This window comes from Macaca thibetana, chromosome 7, assembly GCF_024542745.1.
Source record: "Macaca thibetana thibetana isolate TM-01 chromosome 7, ASM2454274v1, whole genome shotgun sequence".
In the NCBI taxonomy this organism is placed as follows: Eukaryota; Metazoa; Chordata; class Mammalia; order Primates; family Cercopithecidae; genus Macaca; species Macaca thibetana.
This window is the reverse complement of record NC_065584.1, coordinates 124793150-124807727: the sequence shown is the minus strand read 5'-3', so window position 1 is coordinate 124807727 and position 14578 is coordinate 124793150. Positions and strand designations below refer to the sequence as shown.

The window sequence follows — 14578 nt, the reverse complement described above, 5'->3', positions numbered from 1 at the left end:
TAGTGTGGATTTTAAACTTATGAACTGCTTATTTCTAGAAATTTCCATTTAGCTTTTTTTTTTTTGAGAAGGAGTTGTGCTCTGTCACCCAGGTTGGCGGGCAGTGGCATGATCTTGGCTCACTGCAGCCTCTGCCTCCAAAGTTCAAGCAATTCTCCTGCCTCAGCCTCCTGAGTAGCCGGGATTATAGGCACGCACCACCACACCCGGCTAATTTTTTTTTTTTTTTTTTTTTGAGACGGAGTCTCGCTGTGTCTCCCAGGCTGGAGTGCAGTGGCGTGATCTCGGCTCACTGCAAGCTCCGCCTCCCGGGTTCACGCCATTCTCCCGCCTCAGCCTCCCAAGTAGCTGGGACTACAGGCGCCCGCCACCACGCCCTGCTAGTTTTTTGTATTTTTAGTAGAGACGGGGTTTCACCATGTTAGCCAGGATAGTCTCGATCTCCTGACCTCGTGATCCACCCGCCTCGGCCTCCCAAAGTGCTGGGATTACAGGCTTGAGCCACCGCGCCCGGCCCCGGCTAATTTTTGTATTTTTAGTAGAGATAGGGTTTCACCATGTTGGTCAGGCTGGTCTCAAACTCCTGACCTCAGGTGATCTGCCTGCCTCGGCCTCCCAAAGTGCTGGGATTACAGGTGTAAGCCACTGCGCCTGGCCTTTTTTTTTTTTTTTTTTTGAGATGGAGTTTCACTCTTGTCACCCAGGCTGGAGTGCAATGGCGTAATCTCCGGTTACTGCAACTTCCGCCTCCTGGGTTCAAGCGATTCTTCAGCCTCAGCCTTCCAAATAGCTGGGATTACAGGCTCCCGCCATCACACTTGGCTAATTTTTTTTTTTTTTTGTATTTTTAGTAGAGATGGGGTTTCACCATGTTGGCCAGGCTGGTCTCGAACTCCTGACCTCAGGTGATTCACCCGCCTCAGCCTCCTAAAGTGCTGGAGTTACAGGTATGAGCCACTGTGCCCAGCTGCACTTTTTTTTTTTGAGATGGAGTCTTGCTGTCACCCAGGCTGGAGTGCAGTGGCACGATCTCGGCTCACTGCAACCTCTGCCTCACGGGTTCCAGCGATTCTCCTGCCTCAGCCTCCCAAGTAGCTGGGATTACAGGCATGCACCACCACGCCCAGTTAATTTTTGTATTTTTAGGAGAGATGGGGTTTCTCCATGTTGGCCAGGATGGTCTCAAACTTCTGACCTCGGGTGACCCGCCCACCTTGGCCTCCCAAAGTGCTGGGATTATTGGTGTGAGCCCAGCACCATTTAGTGTATTTGGACCTTGGTTGACCACAGTAAATGAAGCTGTGAAAAGCAAAGCTGAGGAGAAGAAGGGACTACTGTACCTTGTTGGGTAGGGTGGGCAAGAGGTTGCAGCTGAAAGGCCACTCAGAGTGCTAAGGATACCAGACAAAGAAAGAGGGGTGCCACTGACAGGCATGGCAAATGGGGATGAGAGGACGCCAGCATAGCAGCTCAAGGATTCAAACCTCAGCTGCTCGGCTCGAGTCTATGCTCTTAACCACCACACAGCATGGAAACAAGGCTGGTCTACCTCTGAGACATCTCCCTTTCCCCATTTCCTAGCGTCTATGAGGCAGGGAGGATGAGAGGGGGGTGTTGCTGAAGGCAGCAGCAACTCCTGGCATCTAGCAGTTTTCTCATTTGCTTTCCATTTCCACCTTGTAACTGGGACAGAAAGAGCCCAAAGGTCCCAGCTCATCTGGGCCTAGCATAAGCACATAGTGAGGAGTGGAGAGGAGACTGCTTTTTTTTTTTTGAGACAGAATCTCAGTCTGTCACCCAGGCTGGAGTGCAATGGTGCAATCTTGGCTCACTGCAACCTCCACCTCCCGGGTTCAAGCGATTCTCTTGCCTCAGCCTCCCAAGTAGCTGGGATTACAGGCATGCACCATCACGCCCGGCATGGGGTTTCACTATGTAGGCCAGGCTAGTCTCGAATTCCTGGCCTCAGGTGATCCACCCGCCTCGGCCTCCCAAAGTGCTGAGATTATGGGTGTGAGCCACCACGCCCGCCCTGAAACGCTTTCTGAAGCAGCCACAGGCCCCAAGAGTGAGGGAGCCCTGGGAGTGGGGAGTGGGGATCACTCACCAAAACACTGAATGCCATCCAGGGCTACCTGTGTGGCGCACTCAGCTGAGTAAAGAATCACACCTGCACAGTCCTACGGGAGGAAGCTCAGGTCAGCAGGGCCCTGCGAGGCACGCAGACAGCAAGTCCCAGCCGCCGGCCCACTGCCCCCCCTCTCCTGGACTGAGGCGGTTCTCACCTTGGCAGTGCAGTGGCCCTCATCGCAGGCCTTGGCAACATTGTAGACGTACTGCCGACATGCCATGAGGCGGGTGTACATGTCAGCCATCTTCCCCTGCATCAACTGAGCACAAAGGGATGTCACAGGTCAACATGCTGGAACACTCTCCCAGTTACCAAAAGCCAGGTCAGCAACGGCAACAAGACAGCCAAGGATGAGGAAGCAGGGGCATGGAGAGGAGATGGGATTTACCCAGGATGACGGAGATGGAGGCAGGTGTGGGAGTTAGGGCCAGAGAGTGGCCATTCCACGGCCCGCATGACACCCTCAAGTGGCCATCACTGCCTCCGAAAGGCATGGCTCCCAAGGCACCATTTACTCCAACGCTTATTACCTTCCAGCAGCTTCTTCGGACCAGGTGGTCTAACTACAAATAGCAACCTCTTTCCCTTCTGCCCCCACAACCTGCACACTTTGCTCTCCAACCTTACAACGTCTAGTTCATCCACCTCACACAGGCATCGAGGTGGCAATGTGATGAACTTCCTGATGACTTCCAGAGCCGGGCTGCATGCTGAGGAAGACTGCATTCCAAGCAGTCAAGCTCAATTTGCTAGAGGAGACAGTGAACATCCACGGTGCCCACCTCACTTCCTCTCTTTTCAAAGAAAACTTCAGCCCAGTCGAAGCGTACATGTCAGCAAAAGCACGCGGCTCACCTGGAAGTGGCCGATCTTCTGGCCAAAGGCTTCCCTCACGTGCAGGTAGGGAATGGTGTGGTCCAGGACCGCTTGCATGAGCCTGTCAGAAAGGAGAAAGGTCCTATGGGCACCTCCTCATCCCACTGGGCGTGGTGGCAAAATGCTAGCGTGGGAAGGCCGGAGTCCCAGGGAGGAGAAAAGCAGCCTCAGAAAGTCTAGCCGCAGTTATGGCATTGACTGACCAGAGGTGCAGGGGTGTGACAGCCCAGGTGTCGTTCCACAGCCGAGTGAGCCACCCTGCTCCTCAGGCCTTTGGTCTGTCACTTAATGGTATTTCCCTGCTGTGGGAAGAAATTCAACATGGGAGGAGGTGGTTCTTTTTGTCTCCCAGGAGAGTGCGGGGCCAGGAGGCAGCTCCCTTTGGCCCCCAAGGGGAAGGATGCTGCTGCTCATGGTGGGCCACTGGCCAAGGAGGCCGACAGAGCCCAGCTTCCCCCAAGCCTCACACTTACCCGAGAGGCCCCCCGGCCAGCACCAGCCGCTCCAGGTCCAGCCCACTCATCAGCACGTAGACACCCTTATTCTCATGGCCCAGGATGTTGGCAGCTGCCAGGGTAAGTGCTGGTCAGAGGGAGAGAGCTGTCCACAGCCTCCTCACTTTTATCAAAGGTACTAGATGTGGAAACATGGCTCTCAAGTAAGGCACTAAAATATGTCACTTGACCTTTATTCAACTAAGGTTCCAGGTAAAAGAAAACGATCAAGTGAACCCCTTCCAGTCAGAAGTGGAGCTGCCAGGACCCCCACCCCATCCACAAGGCCAACCACAAAGCCCAGGGTTGTTAGATCTTTCCCTTCCCTCTCTGGACTCCCTTGGATGGGAAAGAAGAAAAGTTAATTGGTCTAGAAGTCACCCAATCCCTCCCTGACTCTTTCTACACAGGCACCTATAAAGAAACCAGAGAGTTACTCTTTCCCCAGGTGGAGTCAGCTCTGGTCCAGTGTCACCTCCCTGCAGGGTAGTCCACGAAAGCTTCTTTGTCCAGGAGACAGGCCATTCAGAGATAGTAACAGAAGCTGCTGAGCACCTCTCCACCCAGTAAGCCAGACTGGATGGCCTTGGGAGGTGTGGGCAGGAAAATGAGTTGACACCACTGACCTGCCTTTAATGCTAGCTGAATTTTTTCCTGTCAACAAAGAAGGAGCTGCACAGGTTCCCCTCCCTGGATGCTCCCTGTAATTAAAGCACACTTTTTTGGGCTGTCAGTGATAGGCATGGTACATGGCTGAGGCAGACAGCAAACCTAACTGGTGATCAAATCCACGCCCCTGGCCAGGCGCGGTGGCTCAGGCCTATAATCCTGGCACTTTGGGAGGCTGAGACGGGTGGATCACCTGAGGCCAGGAGTTCAAGAGCAGCCTGGCCAACATGGTGAAACCCCATCTGTCTACTAAAATTACAAAATTAGCGGGGCGTGGTGGTGTGTGCCTGTCATCCCAGCTACTCAGAAGGCTGAACCCAGGGGACAGAGGTTGCAGTGAGCTGAGATCGCACCATTGCACTCCAGCCTGGGCAACAAGAGTGACACTCCATCTCAAAAAAACAAAAAAAAATTAGCTGGGCAGGGTGGCGTGTGCCCATAATCCCAGCTATTCGGGAGGCTGAGGCATGAGAATCATTGGAACCTGGAAGGTGGAGGCTGCAGTGAGCCGAGATCACGCCACTACACTCTAGCCTGGGTGACAGAGCCAAGACTCCTTCTCGAAAAAAAAAAAAAAAAAATACCCAAACAACAAATCCACGCCCCTGGTCTGGTTAGTACATGATGGCTGCGCTGGCTCTCCCACAGTGCTCCACCATGTCATATTTCAGTTACACCTCGGGGGAGAAAATACTCATACTCAAACAGAACTGCCTTCTCTTCACTGAGTCTGGTTTCCATCAGTGGATTCAGGTGTTTTTTTTTTCTTAGCATCATTAATGCTAAAAATGAATAACTCATGTTTAAATTTTTTTTACAAAAATGTGAGTTAATGAGTTACTTACATGCGGTGGACGGGCGAAAGTACAGGAAGACTGAAGGACATCAGTGGGAAAGGGTAGGTCTGACCCTTCTCTGGCTACTGAGTACAGACTCTATGTGGAGCGTGTGATGCCAGTTAGGCATGCCGCTGCAGGGCCCTGGACAGGAAGGAGCGCTGTCCCGCAGCCCCAGCTCACAGCCTAGCCACATGTCACTGAAGAGCTAACAATGCCAAGCCTGTCTAACCCAGAGGCTTTCTCATCTTGAGAACAGCCAGATCAGCCTGGAAGGGGGTCAGGAGAGGGGCTCCCCGATTCTCGGTGCTACTTACCAGGAACCTTACAGTCTTCAAAGATTAGCTCACAGGTGTCAGAGCCCCTCATCCCCAGCTTGTCCAGCTTCTTAGAGGTGCTAAAGCCAGGTATACCCTTTATAGGAATCAAAAGGCAGTCCTGGTTACAGATTAGCCCCAAGGGGGCCTGGTAAAGGAAAGGCCCCTGGGAAGAAGGCACCCACCTTCCTACTGAGTCCCTGTACCTGCACAGCATGGCAGCATCCTAGTCCCATGCTCCCCCCAGGTCCTTCAAGTGCTAACGCCCCAGATTGATCCCAGCCTCCTCTGCCACTAGCTTGTGTTCTCCCCAGTTCTCAAGGGGACAGTTCTTTCTCAATGATATGCTCAGTTCTCTGAGCCCTCCTGACCCCCCGGCCTTATTTCCTTCCCCCAGGGGACATTACTTCCAAGACACTGTCATCTGCCCAGTCAATTCCCTTATCCTCTGTTTTCTCCTGTCTGTACCCAAAAGGATATCACTAGGGCTGAACTGAGCCCTCTGTGCTTTGACCTGGACTACTGGATTGCAGCATGTTTTGGCAAGTGCCCAGCAGAGTGCTGAACATGCTGCCGTTCGACCTGTAATGAGCAGGGCATCACATAACCTTGAGATTTCCAATCTCAGCCAGGTCCCTACTGCTCCAACTCTAGACAGCTACTTCCCCCCCCTCTATGGAGGGTACCGCAAACCTTTACAATACTCGCTCGTGAAACTCTCTGCCAACTCCCCCCCGTGGCCCCAGCCCTCACAGGGCCCCTGGCTTCCTCCTCATGATCGCCAGGCAGGTGGTTCCTGCACCATCACCTGTAACCCATCCTTCTCTCTCCTGTCCCCGCTCACCATTGTGTTCTGCCCACTCATTCCCAGACGCCTCAATTGCTCCCTCTATTTTCCTTTTTCTTCCCTTTTTTTTTCCCTTCTGACCAAAAACTTTGCTCAGTTCTCTCATTCCTAAAAACACACCCAAACTCCTAACTTTTTGTTTGAACTCCTGCTCTGCTTCCTTCTTGCTTTTGTTGTCAAGGCTGTTGCAGGGGCAGTCTCCACTTATATCCCACCCACACCTCAGTCTCCCACGGCCACACTCATCAGGTCCACCAATGTACCCTGACTGTCACGTCCTGACCTCCTTTCAGTCCTTCCCTTTCTAGACCTCTTTGTGTGGCCTGGCACTGAGGACGGCTCCACTGTCTTCAGAAGTGACCCATCTGCCCTGGACTTCCTGGTTACCCTCCTTGCAGTCTGCTCTCTGCCTCATCCCCACCTCTGGGGCCTTGCAGAGCACACAACACTGCTTGCATTTGAGATCAGTGAAGGGGCTATCTCTGGTTCCACTGTCAGGAGGCAGAAGCCTCCCCGGCCCTACACCCATCTATACTCACCTTCTCTACAATGAAGGCCGTGATGCCCCGAGAAGCCGGCGTAGCAGCCAGATCTGTCTTGGCATAGACAATCAGGACGTCAGCATCAGGGCCATTAGTGATCCAGGACTTGTTGCCATTCAGGACGTAGTGATCTCCTAAGGGCAGGATGTTGGCTATTTGCTCAAGCCATCTCGGCCTGTCTCAGCCAGGCCATAGACCTTCTGCTGAGCAAGTAGCTGTCCAGCTCTGAGAAAGTTCTGGAAACCCAACAGGGGCCACCCCCAATTGTTCCTCCCTCACCCTGATAATATCTGAACTTCTGCCCATTTTGGCTCCCAAGTCGAGAGCGGCCTCACCTTTCTTTTCTGCTTTGAGCTTCATAGAGACAACGTCAGAGCCTGAATTGGGCTCACTCATAGCCAGGGCTCCGATGTACTCACCACTGGTCAGCTGCAAGGAAAACCCCCAACAGGCCTTGTTACAACCTTGGAGTACTCTAGAGCAGCTCACTGATACTGCTTCTTCCTGTCCACATTACACCCCTTCAAACTTCTCACACCAGGGTATCAGTAAAGTCCTAGAAGTCTCTTCTAAGAAGCCCAATGGCTACAAGGCTGAAAATGCCTCTCGTTTTTCCATTCCCTTTGCAAAGAAAGCTAGTCCTACTCTTCCATTTCTTAGCATTCTCTTCACATGTTGTCTGTCTGTTGTTCAATGCAAGAGGTCTGGGCCTATTTTTGTTTTTGGCTCAAATATTTTAAAGCAATCCATGGTCCCTTCCTAACCACACTGGGTTCATGGCAGCATGCTACAGAAAGCAGGTCTCACTGGCCCTCACCAAGGGGAGAGGGTGCCTTATAGCTGGTTGTTGCACTGTGAGATTAGCAAGTATTACATTTCCATTTCCTTACCTTTGGGAGATACTTCTCTTTCTGGGCCTCATTCCCATTGCGCACAAGCTGGTTGACGCAAAGGTTGGAGTGGGCACCGTAACTGAGCCCCACTGCTCCAGAAGCTCGGGATATCTCCTCCATCACCAGCACATGCTCCAGGTAGCCCAGGCCAGAGCCGCCATACTGAACTGGGAGTGGTGTGGTACAAGGGAATGGAAAAGGCAGCCCAGATTAAATTGGGAGATTCCATTTGTTGGCAGAAGGGAAACACCTTGCAGCACCTATTCCAGATTCCCTCTAGCAACAAGAATAAGCTGATGCCACAGACCTGCTTATAAGCTCACTGGACTGGTTTTGCCTGCTGCTGCTTGTCAGCTGAGGGGTGATTCAGAAGGCAATCATTGCAACTCCTGCTTTATCCCAGACAGACCTCTTGATGAAGATACGTGAACAACCTGAGCACCCACTACTCAGAAAGTTACAGAAATGCAGAGGCAGATGAATAAATGAAGAAAGAGGGCCTGGAGTTTAACAGAGAAAAACAAAGACATTGGGATGGAGGTGGTATCCAAAGCACCAAGAACAGATACAAAGCCAGAGGATGTGATGTGTCTGCAAAAGGCCTAAGGAAGGTGAGATTTTATAGCATAGGGCTGAACCCAAAGAAGCAGGACTGATAACAGGACAGGAGAGCCACAGCCTCAGGGACAATCTTCAGGTGGGCTGTGCAGCAGAGGGAAGATGAGATGCTGGCAGAGAATTTCAGAATTCCTCATAAAATACATGGTTTTTCCTTGGCAGCAGATCCAAACTCAAAGTGGCTAGGTCACCTGATACCACCCCCAGCCCTGCTGATTGGGTCAAGCCTAACAAGGTCCTATACACATGTTCACTCTGACCAACAAGTCAGGCTTGTCCTCGGCTCTAAGGAAAGCTTGACCTGCCCCTACAACTGCAGGAAGGAAAGTATGAAGGCAGGTGACATTAGAAACAGCCACCATGACATCGTGCAGAAACCGGAACTTATATCCGGCTTTCTTTTTCAGGTTCCCTTGAAAGAGTTGTCATCGAATTTTTTCTTTTTTTTTCAGGAGGCGGGCTCTCATTCTTTTGCCCAGGCTGGGGTGCAATGGTGTAATCTTGGCTCACTGCAGCCTTGAACTCCTGGGCTCAAGCGATCCTCCTGCCTTGGCCTCCCCAGTTGCTGGGATTACAGAAGCCCACTACCACACCTGGCCATTTTCATCTGATTTCTAACTGCCTCTTTCTTCCATAAAATACAATCTGATTCAGAAGCATATTATCTGCAGGGAGTGGGGTACATAAACCACCAAAACACAATAGGAGAGTCTTCCTTAGGAATGACCAGCAACCTTTCCCCCAATGCTTTTACATTAAGATGGTTGCAATTAATCTTTAAGTGGTTTCATTTTATGAAAGGTGATGTAACTTTCTAGGATGTAAGGAGAAGTATTGGGTTTCACTCATACTCTCATGCCCAGAGTGAATACAGGCCAAAGCAGGTTGGGCTTTTTTTTTTTTTTTTTGGAAATGGAGTCTTGCTCTGTTGCCTGGGCTGGAGTGCAGTGGCGCCATCTCAGCTCACTGCAACCTCCACCTCCCAGGTTCAAGCAATTCTCCTGCTTCAGCCTCTCGAGTAGCTGGGATTACAGGTATATACCACCACGCCTGGCTAATTTTGTATTTTCAGTGTAGAAAGGGTTTCTCCATGTTGGTCAGGCTGGTCTCAAACTCACAACCTCAGGTGATCCACCTGCTTCGGCCTCTAAAAGTGCTGGGATTACAGGCATGAGCCACTGTGCCTGGCCTAGGCTCATCTCTTTACTGGACACTGCAAGCCAGGCTGGGCCTCCTTCAGAGGTTAAGAATATCCAAACCAGGCCAGACGCGGTGGCTCATGCCTGTAATCCCAGCACTTTGGGAGGCCAAGGTGGGTAGACCATGAGGTCAGGAGATTGAGACCATCCTGGCTAACACGGTGAAATCCCGTCTCTACTAAAAATACATAAAATTAGCCGGGCGTGGTGGCGGGTGCCTGTAGTCCCAGCTACTCGGGAGGCTGAGGCAGGAGAATGGCGTGAACCTGGGAGGCGGAGCTTGCAGTGAGCCAAGATCATGCCACTTCACTCCAGCCTGGGTGACAGAGTGAGACTCCATCTCAAAAAAAAAAAAAAAAAAAAAAAAAAAAAAAAAGAATATCCAAACCAGAGCCTGCCAGATCCCTGCCTTCTCCCTCCGGAGAGCCTAGTAAACACATCATCTGGCCACCTCACCTGGAAGCCCAGATAGACACCTCTCTCCCCTGCCCACCCCCCACCCTACTCCCCCTGCCATCTGCTCCCAAATGAGCACCAAGGTGTGGGCAGAAGAGGACACAGGCAGTCCCTGCAGGGACACCCTGCCCGGAGTGTTCCTGCCGAGAGGCCACTGGTAGGACAAAGCTTATAGGGATTAGGGGAGGCAGTAGGACTGAGGTACCATGAAGACAACCACTTGATCCAGAGTTTTCTAAACTTCCCAAATCACCTGGGTGAGCCTGTTAAGTAAGCAGAGTTCAAGAGTTGGACTGATCCTGATCCAAGTGAGCCACAATGACCAAGTTAATCCCTCTGCCTTCTCCACATCACTGTCTAATAAAATAGAAGAGTGTTCTGTTCTCTGGGCTGACAATGGGTGCTTTCACAGGTCCAAAAGATGCAGTTCTGGGTTTCTTTAAACACAGTCTTTCCCTTCCCTTCCTGCTTCTTTTGGGAACTGTCTTAAAGGGCACACAAGAAAAGTTCTCTTTAGGGAAATACACTATACTCACCAGGGGCTGTGATGCCCAATACGCCCAGGTTCCCCAGCTGCTTCCAAAACTCCTGCCAACAGAATAAGTGGAATGAGTGTTGAGCGGAAGGCAGCCAGTCACATGTGGCTGGAACAATGAGACCCAAACACTTCAGAGAGAGGGGCTGCATTTAGGGAGGCTTCATTTACCAGAAAACTGCGTGAGCTCTTCCAGGCAGCAGTGAAGCTCAGCCCCACTCCCAGACTGCCCCCCAATGCCCAGGCCTCCCAACTCACTCGCAGGTTCTTGAACTCATTGCTGCAATCAATCTCCTGGGCCTTGGGGGCCAGGTGCTCCTGAAGGAACTTAGCCATGGTCTGACGAAGCTAATAGGAGAGAAGTAAACAGATGCCACTGCGGAAAGCATCTCCACTACCAAGGCACATTCAAGAGAAAAGGTCACAAGTAACTTCACCAAACAGCATCGGACTGAAAGTGAGAGGCCTCAGCAGTTTATGCCTCCTCAGAGATGATCTTCTTTCTTAAGGTCTTCAGCCTAGATAGCTTGATGGTAATTTTTAAAACGTCACACCCTACGTAAAAATCATTCCATTGGTTTCCACTATACTTAGAATGAAACACAAACTTCTCACCCAGGCCTGCTAGGCCCTGCAGGAGCTGACCCCAGCTGACTCTCCCAGCTTCCCCAGCACCTTCCCACCTCCCACCCTCTGTGCTCCAGCTGCATTCCAGGCAGCCTCCAGATCTCAACAGTTGTCAGCCTCTTTCAAGCCCCTGAACCTTTGACTAAAAGGGACCAATTACTCAGAGAGATTAGAAACTCCTCTTGGTGGCTGGGCATGGTGGTTCCCGCCTGGAATCCCAGCACTTTGGGAGGCCGAGGCAGGAGGATCACCTGAGGTTGGGAGTTTGAGACCAGCCTGACCAACATGGAGAAACTCCATCTCTACTAAAGATACCAAATTAGCTGGGCGTGGTGGCGCATGCCTGTAATCCCAGCTACTTGGGAGGCTGAGGCAGGAGAATCACTTGAACCTGGGAGGCGGAGGTTGCGGTGAGCAGAGATGGTGCCATTACACTCCAGCCTGGGCAACAAGAGCGAAACTCCATCTCAAAAAAAAAAAAAAGAAAAAGAAAGAAACTCCTCTTGCCAGGAAAGCTTGAGAACAGGGGTTGAACCCTTTCTGCCTGAGGTGGTTCACGGAAGCTCTGAGCGTTCGCTGGCTATAAACAAACTATGGAGTTGCTGGGAGGCTCACACCTCTGCCAGCTCCATCCAGCCTCCAGATGAAGCCTCAGGAAGGACTCTGGTTCTGCTCCATTTGTAAATACTTCTTCATCGTCTTCTTTTCTATTTTTTATGAGATGGGGGTCTGGCTATGTTGCTCAGGCTGATCTCAAACCCCTGAGCTCAAACAATCCTCCCACCTGGGCCTCCCAAAGTGATAGGATTACAGGTGTGAGCCACGGTGCCTGGCCTCTAACTGCTTCTTTCGAGTACTTGTTCAACTTTGTGTTTTGACCCAATGGGCTGAGGAGCGACAGGAGAGCTCACTGTAGCTTTTTAAAACCCTCAAACTGTTTATACAAAAAAGACTCCCTGGTGATTACGATGATCACCCAGGTGTCAGAAGCATACCTCAGACTGTTCAGGTTAAGTGAACTACATACAGATTGAGGGCCCTTGTGCCACAAGCAGTAGCCTGGCCAATCCTCCACCAAAACACCATCGGTCTCCCAGGAGCTCTCCCAGCCTCGACTCCTCTCTACTTCCAGCAGTACTGCCCTGCGGTCTCAAATCTTCACCCCACAGACGTCAGGCTGAGGTCAGGGGACCGGCCCCAGGCCGGAGGCCCGCATCCCGCCCGGGCGCTGGCGCTCCCAACGGCCCACGGGCAAAAGCTAAGGCTGGGGGGGCGCTGGGCCGATGGGGACCAGGCAGGAACGAGACCTTCGGGCTAGGAAGGGGGTCAGTCTCCTCACCTGCCTCTGCTCCTCGCTTAGCCCGTTGATTGCATCGTCCACCGGTAAAAGCGAGTGGGCCCGCTGGGAAACGAAGCCGGCAAGCGGCGGCCGCAGCCTCCAGCTCGCCACACGCCACCTCAGCAGCCGAGTCGCAGTCGCCATCTCTACCCTGAACCAAGAGCGTGAGCTGCTGCTGAGCCAGCTCTTAGCTCCACCAATCCAGGCTTCGCCGACCCGCAAACCGACGAGGGGGTGGGTCTGCAGCAGCCAATCACCCTAGGCGGCCCGCCGAAGGCAGTGCTGCCCTTGGACCGCACCCGAGCCGATCAACCGTGATCGCCCGCCAGCTTCCAGCCAATGCAACGGCCGCAGGCCGGGTGGCCCTGCCCTGAGCGCTGGAAATGCTGGCGTGCTCCCTAGGATGGGTGTTTTTAGCGGGGTAGAAGAGGAAGTTTTTTTTTTTTTTTTTTTCTTTTTATCTCCCTGCGTTGAAAAAGCAGCCTCTAACTGCGGAAATCTCTCTGTGGGAAAGCAAAGTGTGGAAACAGCAATCAGAAAACTGCCCACGTGCCCAGTAAACTGGTCAAGCATCTCTGGAATAATTAAGATCGGAAAAGTAGTGCTTGCTTTAATGTGCACACTGATTATAACTTAGTACACCTTGCTTTATTTGCTTTATTATATGACAAGGTTTGTTGATTTTGATTCACGGTTTTTTGTTTGTTTGTTTTGAGACAGAGTCTCGCTCTGTCACCCAGGCTGGAGTGCAGTGGAGTGATCTCGGCTTACTGCAGTGAACCACTGCGCCCGGCCTTGATTTATGTTTTATGGGAAAGGGGCTATTAAGGAGTAGCTGCCTTCTAGATTGGAGACTTGCCTCGATTTACAGTGGGGTTACTTCTCGATAAACCCATCATAAATGGAAAATATTTTAAGTCAAAAATGCACTTTAAAAATACACCTAGGTCGGGCGTGATGGTTTACGCCTGTAATCCCAGCACTTTGGGAGGCCGAGGCAGGTGAGTCACCTGAGGCCAAGAGTTCAAGACCAGTCTGACCAACATGGAGAAACCCTGTCTCTACTACAAATACAAAAATTAGCTAGGCGTGGTGGCGCATGCCTGTAATCCCAGCTATTCAGGAGGTTGAGGCAGGAGAATCACTTGAACCCAGGAGATGTAGGTTGCAGTGAGCTGAGATCGCGCCATTGCACTCCAGCCTGGGCAACAAGAGCGAATTTCCTTCTCAAAAGAAAAAACAAAAAAACACTAACCTACCAAACATCATAGCTTAGACTAGTGGACCTTAAACAGACTCAGAACACTTACAATAGCTTATCACTGAGCACAATCATGTAACACAAAGCATATTTTATAAGACAGTGTTAGATATAATTTATTGAATATTGTACAATATCTATTGAATGTCTATCACTTTCACACCATCATAAAGTTGAAAAATCTTAAGTAGGGCCGGGCGCGGTGGCTCACGCCTGTAATCCCAGCACTTTGGGAGGCAGAGGTGGGCGGATCACGAGGTCAGGAGATCAAGACCATCCTGGCTAACAAGGTGACACCCCGTCTCTATTAAAAATACAGAAAATTAGCTGGGTGTGGTAGTGGGCGCCTGTGGTCCCAGCTAGTCAGGAGGCTGAAGCAGGAGAACGGCGTGAACCCGGGAGGCGGAGCTTGCAGTGAGCCGAGATCACGCCACTGCACTCCAGCCTGGGCGACAGACCGTAAGTTGGGGACCATTTGTATTTAATATGTGTTAAATATTAATAGTACATATTTAAGTATTATACTATATATATTAAATAAGATGTATTAAATAGGCTGGGCGTGGTGGCTCATGCCTGTAATCCTAGGACTTTGGGAGCTTAGGTGGGAAGATCGTTCGAGGCCAGGAGTTCAAAACCATCCTGCGCAACATAGGGAGACATTGTCTCCACAAAACATTTGGGAAAACAAACAACAAGAGATATATTAAATAGTAAATAATATGTATTTAATACACCATAGGAATAACAGTCAGGACTTAGAAACACGGGTTTGGGACACAGGGAAAGGAAGAGTGGTAAGGGGAAAGAGGAGAGCTGATGGAATTAAGTCTCTATTCCCTCCCCACTTGCTCTGTTTACCTCCATGTTGTGTCAATGTTCTTTATTTTTAAAATTTAATTAATTAATTAGAGACAGGGCGGAGGGGGGACGGTCTC

At 51.2% G+C, this 14578-nt stretch overlaps 1 protein-coding gene across 3 annotated transcripts in view; it reads right to left on the bottom strand.

Moving 5' to 3' along the window:
* Nucleotides 1-12633, bottom strand: part of IVD (isovaleryl-CoA dehydrogenase) — a 30974-nt gene extending 18341 nt beyond the window's left edge. For 2 of the 3 annotated variants that reach the window (XM_050799528.1, XM_050799527.1), the window contains exons 1-11: nucleotides 12380-12574; nucleotides 10672-10761; nucleotides 10415-10466; nucleotides 7603-7772; nucleotides 7048-7141; nucleotides 6710-6846; nucleotides 5324-5420; nucleotides 3481-3574; nucleotides 2987-3068; nucleotides 2286-2390; nucleotides 2108-2180 (exon numbers count right to left, since the gene is read on the bottom strand). In XM_050799528.1, the coding sequence (XP_050655485.1) occupies nucleotides 2108-2180; nucleotides 2286-2390; nucleotides 2987-3068; nucleotides 3481-3574; nucleotides 5324-5420; nucleotides 6710-6846; nucleotides 7048-7141; nucleotides 7603-7772; nucleotides 10415-10466; nucleotides 10672-10761; nucleotides 12380-12523 (1138 nt within the window). In that variant the 5' untranslated portion in view covers nucleotides 12524-12574. Of the gene's footprint in view, nucleotides 1-2107; nucleotides 2181-2285; nucleotides 2391-2986; nucleotides 3069-3480; nucleotides 3590-5323; nucleotides 5421-6709; nucleotides 6847-7047; nucleotides 7142-7602; nucleotides 7773-10414; nucleotides 10467-10671; nucleotides 10762-12379 lie in introns of all 3 variants that reach the window. The other variant, XM_050799526.1, reaches the window with a different exon arrangement.
* Nucleotides 12634-14578: the final 1945 nt, after the last annotated feature.